Source organism: Anser brachyrhynchus, assembly GCF_964034855.1.
Source record: "Anser brachyrhynchus genome assembly, chromosome: 25".
Classification (NCBI taxonomy): Eukaryota; Metazoa; Chordata; class Aves; order Anseriformes; family Anatidae; genus Anser; species Anser brachyrhynchus.
This window is the reverse complement of record NC_137718.1, coordinates 7,896,928-7,908,643: the sequence shown is the minus strand read 5'-3', so window position 1 is coordinate 7,908,643 and position 11,716 is coordinate 7,896,928. Positions and strand designations below refer to the sequence as shown.

The window sequence follows — 11,716 nt, the reverse complement described above, 5'->3', positions numbered from 1 at the left end:
GCTGCTGCTGTCCTCGCGCCGCGGCCGTTACCGACCCCCAACCGCCGCCCGCCTTCAAACGGCCGAAGGGGCGGGACGGGAGGGCTGCCCTGCTCTTTCCCATTGGCGACGCGCCTTGTCGCTCATCTCCCTCCGCCTTTCCCCGTTGGGTGGGGAGGCTGAGGGACCGCCTTCGCGCCGCCGCCATTGGCCGGAAGGGCGGAGGGGGAAGGAGGGAGGCAGGGAGGGGAAAATGGCGGCGGCGAGCGGCGGGGCGCTGTGGCGGCGGCGGGCGGCGGCCCTGAGGCGGGCGGCGCGCTCCGTCTGCGGGTGGGCGGCGGGGGCGGAGCGGCTGGCGGGGCGGCTGCGGGCGCGGCGGAGCCAGGAGGAGGAGGAGGAGAAGAAGAAGCAGCGGGAGGTGAGCGCGGGCGGGCCGGGGGCGCTGCTCCCCTCGCTCCGCGGGGTGCCCGGCAGCGACCGCCGGGAGCCGTCCTCCCGCCGCCCGCCTCTCGTCCCCCGCAGGTGCCCGGGAACCCGGCGCGGAGACGGGCCCGAGAGCTGGCCGCGCTGCAGCTGGTGCACCCCAACGTGTTGGCCAGAGCGCTGAAGCAGGGAGCCGTGTACCAGGACGAGGAGGTGGTGGTGCTCAACAAGCCCTACGGCCTCCCCGTGCACGGTGAGGGGCGCCCGTCCCGCCGGGTGGGACGTCTGCTGGTCCCCCTCACGGGCAACAGCGCCTTGGGAGGTGGTGGAAAACACCCCCAAACGCGAATGCAGCTGCTGCCGTGCTAGCTGCTGTTACGTTATGAGACTGCAGATACCTCGCGTATTTCCCGCGCGGTGTGGGTCGTTGCTTTGGGTTCAGCACGTAGCGAGTTCAGAAGGGGCCTTGGGCTTGGGGGTTCTCCCATCTGACCAAACGGGAGAATAGCAATGCCCTTCACAGTGCCAGGGGGGTCCTCTGTCCCTGTCCTTTTTGTGCTGAGGTTTCCCTTCTTCCTTTCAGCTCCAAGGAAAGGTGTGGGGTGTTTGCCATCTTTAGATCATGGCTCAAATTGAGTTGCCTTAGCAGCTTGTTTTGTAGAAGAATTACGTAGTGCTGCCTCTCTCACTGATCACTGTTAAGAAGAGAAGAATCCCGCTATATTTTGCAGCCCATTCATCTTGCTTTGTGGGGTTAGTTTAAGCTAGACGAGGATGTGAATACCTGCCCTTATTGCCTTGCTGTCTGTGGGTTATGCAGGTGGCCCTGGGGTCAAGAACTGTGTCACTGATGTGCTACCAATTTTGGCCAAGATGCTGAAAAACATGAGAGCTGAACCTCTGCACCTGTGTCATCGGCTGGACAAAGAGACCACAGGTGTCATGGTACTGGCGTGGAGCAAGGAGGCAGCAGACAGGATCCGACTCCTCTTCAAAACTCGCCAGGTGGAGAAGATATACTGGTAGGAACGGTTTCGGAGGAAAAAAGTCTTTGGCAATTCTCCTTTTGCTCCTCATCAGTGTGCAGATGTTGGAAAGTGGGGCTCTGTGGAAATGATGGGTATTTGATCATGACTATTTGGGTCCCCCATTAGAGGGCTGGCTCCTGGGAAGAGGGATGAGGGAGGGTTCCTATCCTAGATGTGCAAAGGGCTGGAGCCGCACCCCACAGACCTCTGCTTTCCCTCCACAGGGCAATTAGCGTAGGGCACCCTGACCCTGCTGAGGGCATTGTGGAAATCCCCATGGTGGAGAAGGAGGTGCGGAGCCACCAGCCTCACTACAAGGTGAGCGAGCATCCTCTCAGCCACAGTTTGAATGCTTTCTTCCCTTTCCTATGGGCTCACCCTCTCGTTATTGTTCAGATGACACTGGCTCCAAACTACCGCCTGTCTCCTGAGGATGGGAGGGTGCTGAAAATTCGCAAGAATTGCAGTGCTGAAAGCGCTGTGACACGGTACCGCATTCTGGCTAGCTCATCTGCCTGCTCTCTGCTGGAGCTCCAGCCCATCACAGGTGAGGTTTGGCCATGTTTCTGCATTGTGCCAGCTACCCAGCTGCTTTGTTACCCTGACTGTGCTTTCTGTGCAGTCAGGAGCAGTCCTGGAAGTAGGAACAAGCTGTAGAGCTTGGCCAAGGCTCTGGGAAGTAACGGTTTGCTGCCAGCGGTCTCAGCACAGGGTTATCTGGTGCAAGAATGCTGGTGGATGGATGGCAAGTGCAGAGCTGATGCCCACTGTGGCAGATGTGATGTTTCTCCTCTTCTCCCTCTTCATCTCAGGAGTGAAGCACCAGATCCGGGTTCACCTGGCCTATGGGTTGGGGTGCCCAATACTGGGGGATCACAAATACTCACACTGGAACAAGCTGGCACCCCAGGTAAGGCAGGTACCGTGCCACAGAGTGTTGCAAAGACCAGCTGCCTGGTGGCACCTGCTGGGGTTTTGAGGTCAGGCTGCTGACATGGGATTGTGGAAGGGATGTCCTCATGCCACTCTCTGTCCTCACTGCAGAAGCTTCCTGAAGTCACCCTGAGGAGGCTGAAGCTGGAGCAGAGCAAGGCTCGCCACCTCCCCCTGCACCTCCATGCCCGCCGCCTCTCCCTGCCACTGGGTGCCAGTGGGGGCAAGTGGATAGACCTCGTGTGTGAGCCACCTGTCTTCTTTCACAGGACATTGAGGAAGCTGGAGCTGGACATTGATAAAAACTAGGATGAGGCTCATCAGCAGGACAGCACTGGTCCTGTGCATCTCCATGCCTCTAGCACATGGTAGTGCTGGATCCAGCCTTGCTGCAGTGATGCCTGCCTTGCAGCAAGCGGTGTGATATGGTCTGTGGTCTCTGCTGCTTGGGAGAAACCTCACCTGATGGGTAACAGCGTTGCTGGCTTCAGCATGTGCACTTTTGCCCATAGTCCAGGCCTGATTTAGAGCAGAAATGCGGCTAGGTGCACTCAGGAGCCTCTTGTTCATGCTGATAAAGCTGGGTAGAAACTGGGCATCACCCAGTCTGTGTTTTGAACTTGACCCTGCACAATAAAGGACCCATCTCCTGCGGAGGTGAAGGTTGTGTGGTTCTCTGTGGGCAGGGCAGGACGATCTCAGTGCCTGGGCAGGTTTGAGCCCATGTGGGTGCAACCCCACCTGGTTCAGGGCCTCCATGGCTCATCCCTTCTGTGCCGTCTATCATCCTGGCACTCTGATTTGGAGACTCCCTTTGTCTGAAAACGCAGCAAAAGTGAAATTTGGCAGCAGCTGTGAGTTTAGACTGTGTTGAGAGACTGTTCAGAGCTGCAGCATGGTGAGGACTCCCTCTCGGCTTGGCTGAGCAGCCCAGGGCTCCCCCAGCTTGGTGCTGTCAGCACAGGGCTTTGGCTGCCTGCTTTTTGGGCAGCAGCCGTACTGCCAGAGTGGGGGAGCTTTTCTACCCTTCTCTTTTCCATCCCGCCACCCCCCTTCTGATTTCCATATTGCTTATTTCCAGATCCCTCTACTTGCATTGCTCTCCCACTGGAGCTTGCTGCCTTGTCCCTGATTGTGTGGGCTGCTGGTCCCTTGGTGCCAGGCTGGAGAGGGTGACAGAGGGAGAGATTAAAAAGCTGGCATGCAGGGAATTGCAGCCTATGCTCTGCATCAGTAGTGCAGCCACTGACATCTTCTCAGCTCCCACTGTCCCTTGGCCTGTCCCCAAGTCTTGGGACTGGGCAGCAGGACCTTCAGGAGCCCTAGCTCTCTGCCCGTGCAGGATTGCTGGAAAGGGCTCTTTGTACCCTATGGGGCCACTCCGTACCTGGCTGGGGCTTTTTCAGTAGGGTGATGCCCCATACTTGCTTGTTACAGGACGCAAAAATAGCTTGGGAGTCCCACACCCCATGAACATGCTGCTGGAAATACATCTGCTTATGAGAGAGGGGAGTAAAACCACGGAGATCTGGTATGCAGTGGGACAAGTGGTGGCTGGGCAGGAATGCTGTCTTCCCGGCCATGGTGCCGTGACCGCGAGGTTTTTTTTTTCTATTTCAGGGTATGCTATTTGCATCCTCACCAGGGTAAGGCTTCCCCTGTAATTATCAGTCAATTTAATGCACTGTCTAAGCTGTCGTTTACAGCTGCCTGGCTGGTAGTGCTTGGCATGCGATACCTTCAGACATACAAAATCACTTGCCACGCTGTTTGCACCTCAGACAGCACCAGAGCCCCAGGCAGCAGCACCAACTTCCATTTCCCTGTGGCGTGTCCTGTCCCAGATAGAAAAATGTCCCTGTCACACACAGCCGCCGAGTACATGCTTTCGGATGCCCTCCTCCCAGACCCCAGTGGCTCCCGTGCCAAGGGCTTGCGTCTGGAGCTGCCGAGTGACCGCGTGCTGAAGTTCATCACAGTGGGGCTGCCCCTCTTCCTCGTCTCTCTGGCGTTTGCACGGGAGTTCTCTGCTGGTGAGTTGTGGGGGACGGGGGTTTGCACCAGCCAGTGATCACATTTTGTTGCTGAGACAGATTTGGTCTATGGGGGTGGTGGGTGCTGCAAAAGCTTGGTGTTTTCGCACACATGGGCACGCCCTGAGACAGAATGCTGAAATCCCCTAAAATGGGATTTCCAGGTTTTTTGTCTCGGGTCTATTAGTTGATTGTGGATTTTAATTGATTTTGATCAATCTGATGGGGTTGTATTGTTTCGTCTAATTTCTGGTAGCCATCAGAGTGCACGAACAGCAATCCTAATACCCCAGCAATCTTAAAGGCACTGGTGTGTCTGTGCTCCGCTCCTCACCTGCTGCTCTGCTTACAGCACTCCTGTGTGTTCCCACTGCAACAGCAGGGTTGTTTCAGAGGAGTTGCTGGTGGGGTGTCGGGGTTCCCCATGGTGCTCTCTGGGGGCTTTACTGTCCCAGGGTGCTTCCGTGTCTTGGTGCTTGCCTGGATGATGGGGATGGGCTGGTGATGGCAGTACGCAGGGCTTCACTGGTAGAGCTGTTGGGTGTTTCTCAACCTCAAGCCAGAACAGGATTTGGCTAATGTTCTGCTGCAGGGTTTGGTTTCACGCTGGGTTCTGGCTGGGCTTAAATATTGCTGCCATGAACCCGTGGCTGTGCTCAAAGCGAAGTGTTCAGAAAGTGATGGTAAAGCCCATCTGACAGCCAGAAAATGCAGTGGGGACAGACATTTACAAGAGACATTCAAAAAGAGCCCTGTCCCACCTGCTCAGCTCCTCTCCTCCTTTGTAGGCTCGCAGATCAGCTGCTTCTCCCCTTCCAACTTCACGGGGAAGCAATCTGCCTATGCTGACACGGCTTGCTGGGACTCACTCCTCCACCATGGCTTTGATGCTGAAGGACATGCTGTCACCAAGTCCCTTTGGGTTCTCAAGGTATGTCGGTGGGCCAGGATGGGACCACCAAGATGGCGTCTGGGCACTACCGGCTCTCACCATGATGTCAGTGGGGACGGATCTTGCAGGAGCAAAGTAGTCCGGCACCTCAGCCCCCCTAAAATCCCCCTACCCTGGGGATACTCTAAGACGATTTCTCTAACCTGGGGGTGGTCTTCTCCACCCAGGTCTTCCCATACTCGCTGCTGGTGGTGGCAGTGCTCATGTACCTGCCCTACCTGCTGTGGCGCTACGCAGCCACCCCTGCCCTTCACTCCGATCTCCTCTTCATCATCGACGAGCTGGACAAGTCCTACAACCGCTCTGTACGGCTGGTACAGCACATGAGGAAGGTCCAGCAGTCCAGCACTGAGCCAGAACAGTTTTGGGAGGAATATGAGAGGTGAGATGGTGGGATGGGGACGTGCTTCTTTAGCCCCTCTGTGCTGCATTTGGGCCACATCCTCACTCAGGGTGGCTTCAGTGAAGCAGTGGGGTGGCTTCAACTCACCGCTTTCTTTCCAGGGCTCGCCAGGAGAGGTACTTCGAGTTCCCACTGCTGGAGCGCTACCTTGCCTGCAAGCAGCACTCCCACTCCCTGGTCATAATCTACCTCCTGAGGAACCTTCTCCTGCTCTTGTTCTTGGCTGCCACTTGCCTCTACCTGGTCTTTCTCCATCTCAACATCTTCTTTCAGGATGAGTTCAGCTGCTCCATCAAAACAGGACTGCTTCAAGCTGAGCCCCATGTCCCCCTGCTCATCCCTTGCAAGCTGGTCTTCTTCTCTGTCTTCCAGCTCATCAGCCTCACGGTTGGTGGTGTCTATGTCCTCCTTATGCCTGTAGTCATCTACAGTGCTCTGCAGCTCTGCCAGTGGGACAAAGGGCTCCTCTCTGTCTATGAGATGCTGCCTGCCTTTGACCTTCTCAGCCGCAAGATGCTCACCTGCCCCATCAATGACCTCAACATCATCCTTCTCTTCCTCCGGGCCAACATCTCCGAGCTGACATCCTTCAGCCGCCTCAATGCTGTCAGCGCCTTGCGGGAGGCCACTGCTGACAAGCAGGACATTGATACCGTTGTTGACTTCATGACCCTGCTGGCTGGGCTGGAGGCCACCAAGCCGAAATACCAGGCTTGTGTGCCCGTGGCCAATGGCGAGGCCATAGGTAGGTCTTTGGGGTAGCGATGACCTCTTTGCGGTCTTCTCAGCACGCACGCCGTCACATCCTACCTTGTGGATGAGGCTGAACCTGTCCATTCTGTACCTTAACCTTTTGCCGAGACCTTAAACCTTTTTGGGCGAGGGTTGGGGTGCTGCAGGGGTCACTGAGGGGGCTGGTGGCTTTCTCTCCCCTTTCATGTCCAGGGACTGGTTTGGCAGCCAGGGCCGTGATGCTACCACAAGCCCACACGTAGGCAGGGGTTGCTATAGGAACAGTTTTGCTGAGAAAACTGCAGAGCTTAAACCCAGGCTCTGGGCAAACTGGGGGACTGGGAGGGTCCTCATTTTTGAGGAAGACGACAGTCCAGCCTATTAATGGGTGGGGGCTTAGCCTTAAATTTTGGGGTGCTGGTGTAATATTCTCATGTTACCATGGTTGTGGGTGGTGGATGGGCTCCCAAAGCACCAACGCTTCCTCTAGCACGTGCTTAGATTTTGTGGGGAGGTGGGGGGGCACCTCCTTTGTCATCTCCTGGAGTAGCTCACAGTGGTTTCTGGGCTCTGCAAAACAGCTCACCCCTGGCAGGGTGGGAGCCAGGATGCCTCTGCTCCTTTCCTGACCCTGAATATGCAGTCTGAGGTCTGTGGTTTTAAAATGAATAAATATGGAAAGAAAGAGACATTGAGCTGTATTTAGCATCGTTGTTGGCATGGCAACTGCAGGGCTGGCACAACCAGCTCTGGGTCTAGCTGGTAGAGAAAGCCCAGGATGCTGGTGTGAGGTGGCTCAAATGCCCAGGTACTGAATTCTTCCTCTTTTCCCTGCCCTATCCAGAAATGAAGCCTGGAGTGGAAGCAAAGGGAAAAGCTACCCGTGACTCCCTCGGCTCTGCCTGAGCCTGGCCTCAGCAGCTTCTGGATCTAAGCCTGGTCACTTTGTTGGGATCCACTTCCATCCTCTTTGATGGCAGCAGCATTGGTTGTGTACATTAAACTCAGGTTTTGATACAGGTGTGATGGCCTCTGTAATATGGCACTGGCAGCCGGGCTGAGCTCACCTGTCTGTCTCCCTTTCCATTGTGCTGGGGTTGGATCTTCCCCACCTCTCCAGCCAAAAAGGGCCAAAACATAAAGCAGTACAGTAGCTCTCAGACATCTGAGTGCTGCATGCTGTAGTGCTGCTTCCATGAGAATTTTTCCTGATGTCACAGCAGGAGCGGGAAATGAGTGTTTGAGTGATATGATTGGATGGGGTGGGGGGGAGGACCCAAGAACCCCCTAGCCATTCTCTTGTTATTAACTAGGACATCCTCTGCAGCAGACAGTCCTGTTACAAAGAGATGTATGAAACAGGAGCCCTTGGCTATACCTCTGCCCCTTTACCTGATGGGATGTGCCCTGTGCTTTCAGCCCTAGAGGGAAATCGTCCTGCAGGGGGGTGAAATCCTTCCTAGAATGACTCCTGGCACGTTGGGGAGAGCAGTTGGGCTTGGGGGCCACCCAGTACTGCTACAGCAGAGCAAGGGCCAGAAGGTGGGTGGGAAGGGAAGGGAAAGAGGAGCTGCAGGGACTGGGATGCTCCTGGAGTGGAAGGGAGCCTTTCTGCTGGAACACAGAGCCCTTTGCCAGGACCAGGCAGCTTCTGGCAGCTCGGTGGGGACTGCAGCAATGGAGAAGTGACATCCCTGTGACCCAGGTTTCCTCCAGGTCTCCAAAAGCCAAAGAAAAAGGGGGAGGGAAAAGAGAAAGAAACAAAAAACACTTAAAGTGTGTCAGAGCAGATGATGCCAGGAGGAACAGGCTTGCAGGAGCAGCTTGGTGCTTGTGACACTGCAATGCCTCCAGCTAAATTTAGAGGTGTAGGGTGGAGGCATGAAGCCACACTGGGCGTGCGTGGCCAGGATGCTCTGGGGCAGGAGCTGCAGCTCTCACTTGGAGCTCTGCCTAGGGGTGGAAGAAGAGCGAGTTGCAAGCTTGTGGGTAAGGATTAAAGGGCAGGCTACCATGCCTTATACTGTTGTGGGTGTTTGCTATGGGCCACCTGATCAGGAAGAGGAGGTAAATGAAGCCTTAAGACAGCTGGAAGTAACCTCTCAGTCACAAACCCTGGTTCTCCTGGGGCACTTCAACCACCCTGAAATCTGCTGGGAAGACCACGGAGCTAGGTACAGAGTTCAGGAGGTTCCAGCAGTGCACTGATGACAACTTTTTGACACAGGTGGTGGAGAAGCCAACAAGGAGAGTTGTGCTGCTGGACCTTGTATTAACAAATGAGGAAGGATTAGCTGGAGATGTGAGGGTCGGGGTCACTATGGGGGGAACTACAGGCCAGTCACTCTTCTCAGTCCCTGGGAAGCTCATGGAGCCAACTAATGCTGAAAACCGTTTTCAGATGCATGGAGGACAGGAAGGTGATCATCACTAGTCAGCAGGGAATTTACAAATGGGAAAATTGTGCCTAAGCAGCCTGATAGCTTTTTACAATGAACTTGGTGGATGAGAGGAGAACAGTGGAGGCTGTTTCCCTTGGCTTTACTAGGGCTTGACACTGTCTCCTGTAACACTGTCTCCTCATAGACAAACTGATGAAGTATGGGTTAGATGAGTGGACGGTAAGGTGGACTGAAAACTGGCTGAATGACTGGTCCTGGAGTATGGTGATCAGTGTGGAAAAAGTCCAGATAGAGGCCAGTCATGAGGACAGTGCCGCCTGGGTAGGCACTGGGTCCAAGAGTATTTAACGTCTTCGTTAATGACCTCAATGCCAACCTTAATGCCAACGTTAATGACCTAAGCCAACAAGGAGAGTTGTGCTGCTGGACCTTGTATTAATGAAATGAGGAAGGACTAGTTGGAGATGTGAGGGTCAGGGGCAGCCTTGGCTGCAGTGACCATGATACGGTGGAGTTCAGGATCTTGCGAGGAGGAAGCAGGGCAAAAAGTAGGATTGTGACCCTGGACTTCAGCAGAGCAAACTTTGGCCTCTTCAGGGATCTACTTGGAAGAATCCCATGGGTAAGGACCCTAGAAGGAAAGGGGGGTCCAAGACAGGTGGTCAATATTCAAGCATCACTTCCTCCAAGCTCAAGATCGGTGCATCCCTATGAGTAAGAAGGCAAGCAAAGTGGGCAGGAGACCTGCATGGATGAGCAGGGAGCTCCTGGCAAAGCTCAGACAGAAGAAAGAATTCTACAGCATGTGGAAAAAGGGACAGACCACTTGGGAGGAATATGGGGGCCCTGTCAGAGTATGCAGGGATGTGAGAAGGAAGGCCAACGCCCATTTGGAATTAGATCTGGCAAGGAATATCAAGGACAATAAGGGCTTTTTCAAATACATCAGTAGAGAACGGAAGACTGGGGAAAATGTCAGCCTGCTGCTGAATGGGGTGAGTGCCCTGGTGACAAAGGATACGGAGAAGGCAGAGTTGCTGAATGCCTTTTTTGCTTCAGTATTTCCTGCTAAGATCAGCCCTCAGGAATCTCAGACCCTGGAGACGAGAGAGGAAATCCGGAGAAAGGAGGACTTTCCCTTGGTCTAAGGGGATCGGGTCAGAGATCATCTAAGCAAACTCGACGTCCACAAAGCCACGGGCCCTGATGGAACGTACCCACAGGTGCTGAAGGAGCTGGCTGATGTTACTGTTACGCTACTCTCCATAACCTTTGAAAAGTCGTGAAGAACAGGAGAGGTGCCTGAGGACTGGAAGAAAGCCCGTGTTATCCCAGTCATCAAAAAGGGCAAGAAAGAGGACCCAGGCAACTACAGGCCAGTCAGCCTCACCTTCATCCCTGGAAAACTGATGGAGAACGTCGTCCTGGAGGTCTTCTCCAACCATGTGGAGGATAAGAGGTGATCAGGAGTAGTCACCATGGATTCACCAAGGAGAAATCATGCATAACCAATCTGATAGCCTTCTGTGATGAGATGACTAGCTGGGTAGATGAGGGGAGAGCGGTGGATGTGGTCTACCCTGACTTCAGCAAGGCTTTTGACACTGTTTCCCATAACATCCTCATAGATAAGCTCAGGAAGTGCAGCCTAGATGAGCAGTGAGGTGGATTGATAATTGACTGGATGGCAGAGCTCACAGGGTTGTGCTCAGCGGTGCGGAGTCTAGTTGGAGGCCTGTAGCTACCAGTGTCACCCAGGGGTCAGTAATGGGTCCAGTGTTGTCCAACTTATTCATGAACGACCTGGATGAAGGAATGGAGTGCGCCCTCAGCAAGTTTGCTGATGACACGAAGCTGGGAGGAGTGGCTGATACCCCAGAGGCTGTGCTGCCATTCAGAGGGACCTGGACAGGCTGGAGAGATGGGCTGGGAGGAACCTCATGAAGTTCAACAAGGGCAAGTGCAGGGTCCTGCACCTAGGGAGGAATAATGCCAAGCACCAATACAGGCTGGGGCTGACTTGTTGGAGACCAGCTCTGCAGAGAGGGACCTGCGAGTCCTGGTGGACAGCAGGCTGACCGTGAGTCAGCAATGTGCCCTTGTGGCCAAGGCGGCCAAGGGGATGCTGGGCTGCATTCGGAAGAGCGTTGCCAGCAAGTCAAGCGAGGTGATCCTCCCCCTCTGCTCAGCCCTGGTGAGGCCACACCTGGAGTGTTGTGTCCAGTTCTGGGCTCCCCAGTACCGGAGGGACATAGAACTACTGGAACGAGTTCAGAGGAGGGCTACTGAGATGATTAGAGAACTGGGGCACCTGTCATATGAGGACAGGCTGACAGAACTGGGCCTGTTTAGCCTGGACAAGAGAAGACTGGGGAGACACCTCGTTAACGTCTGTACAAATGGCTGAGGGGAGGGGGGCACGAGGACCGAGCCCGCCTCTTTTCTCACCCCGTGGCTCTGTGACGGGAACGGCCTCGTCCCGGCCGGGGGGGTGGGGTCCGCGCTCGGGGGCGGGGTCAGCGGGGACGTGGCCGGGCAGGCGTCGCTCCGCCCCTCCGCTGCCGGTGCCCCGCGGCCGTGGTTCGGCGGCTGTCTCCCCGCGCCGGGCGGCACCGGCGGGGCCTGGTCGGGCCCGGGGGGAGGGGGAAGGGGAGAGCGGGAGGGGGGGGGGGGCTGAGGGCCGGGCCGGGGGGGGGGGCCTGAGGGCCGGGCCGGGGGGGGGGCCTGAGGGCCGGGCCGTCCCGCTCGCCCCGCCCACGCCGCCGCCGCGCGCGTCGGGCCCCGGGCGGCTTCTGCGCGGGCGCGGCGGGAGGAGGGGAGGGGCGGCACCG

The 11,716-nt window shown here is 55.9% G+C and overlaps 2 protein-coding genes across 4 annotated transcripts; both read left to right on the top strand.

The window, feature by feature from the left end:
• Nucleotides 1–207: 207 nt before the first annotated feature.
• Nucleotides 208–3,019, top strand: RPUSD4 (RNA pseudouridine synthase D4). The gene is made up of 7 exons (XM_080567607.1): nt 208–397; nt 502–655; nt 1,223–1,424; nt 1,655–1,748; nt 1,827–1,977; nt 2,243–2,340; nt 2,475–3,019. Exons 1-7 carry the CDS (start codon nt 233–235, stop codon nt 2,670–2,672), a joined length of 1,062 nt encoding a protein of 353 aa, XP_080423733.1. The 5' UTR covers nt 208–232; the 3' UTR covers nt 2,673–3,019.
• Nucleotides 3,020–3,159: 140 nt separating this feature from the next.
• PANX3 (pannexin 3) lies at nt 3,160–7,504 on the top strand. Of its 3 annotated transcripts, none has more exons than XM_080567605.1 (7): nt 3,160–3,894; nt 3,984–4,009; nt 4,235–4,396; nt 5,185–5,327; nt 5,516–5,730; nt 5,853–6,496; nt 7,328–7,504. In XM_080567605.1, the coding sequence occupies exons 1-7, from the start codon at nt 3,833–3,835 to the stop codon at nt 7,387–7,389; spliced, it is 1,314 nt and encodes a 437-aa protein (XP_080423731.1). In that variant the 5' UTR covers nt 3,160–3,832; the 3' UTR covers nt 7,390–7,504. The 3 variants fall into 3 exon arrangements, with proteins under 3 accessions (XP_080423731.1, XP_080423730.1, XP_080423729.1); XM_080567604.1 differs by having other exon boundaries at nt 4,145–4,396; XM_080567603.1 differs by having other exon boundaries at nt 3,984–4,396.
• Nucleotides 7,505–11,716: the final 4,212 nt, after the last annotated feature.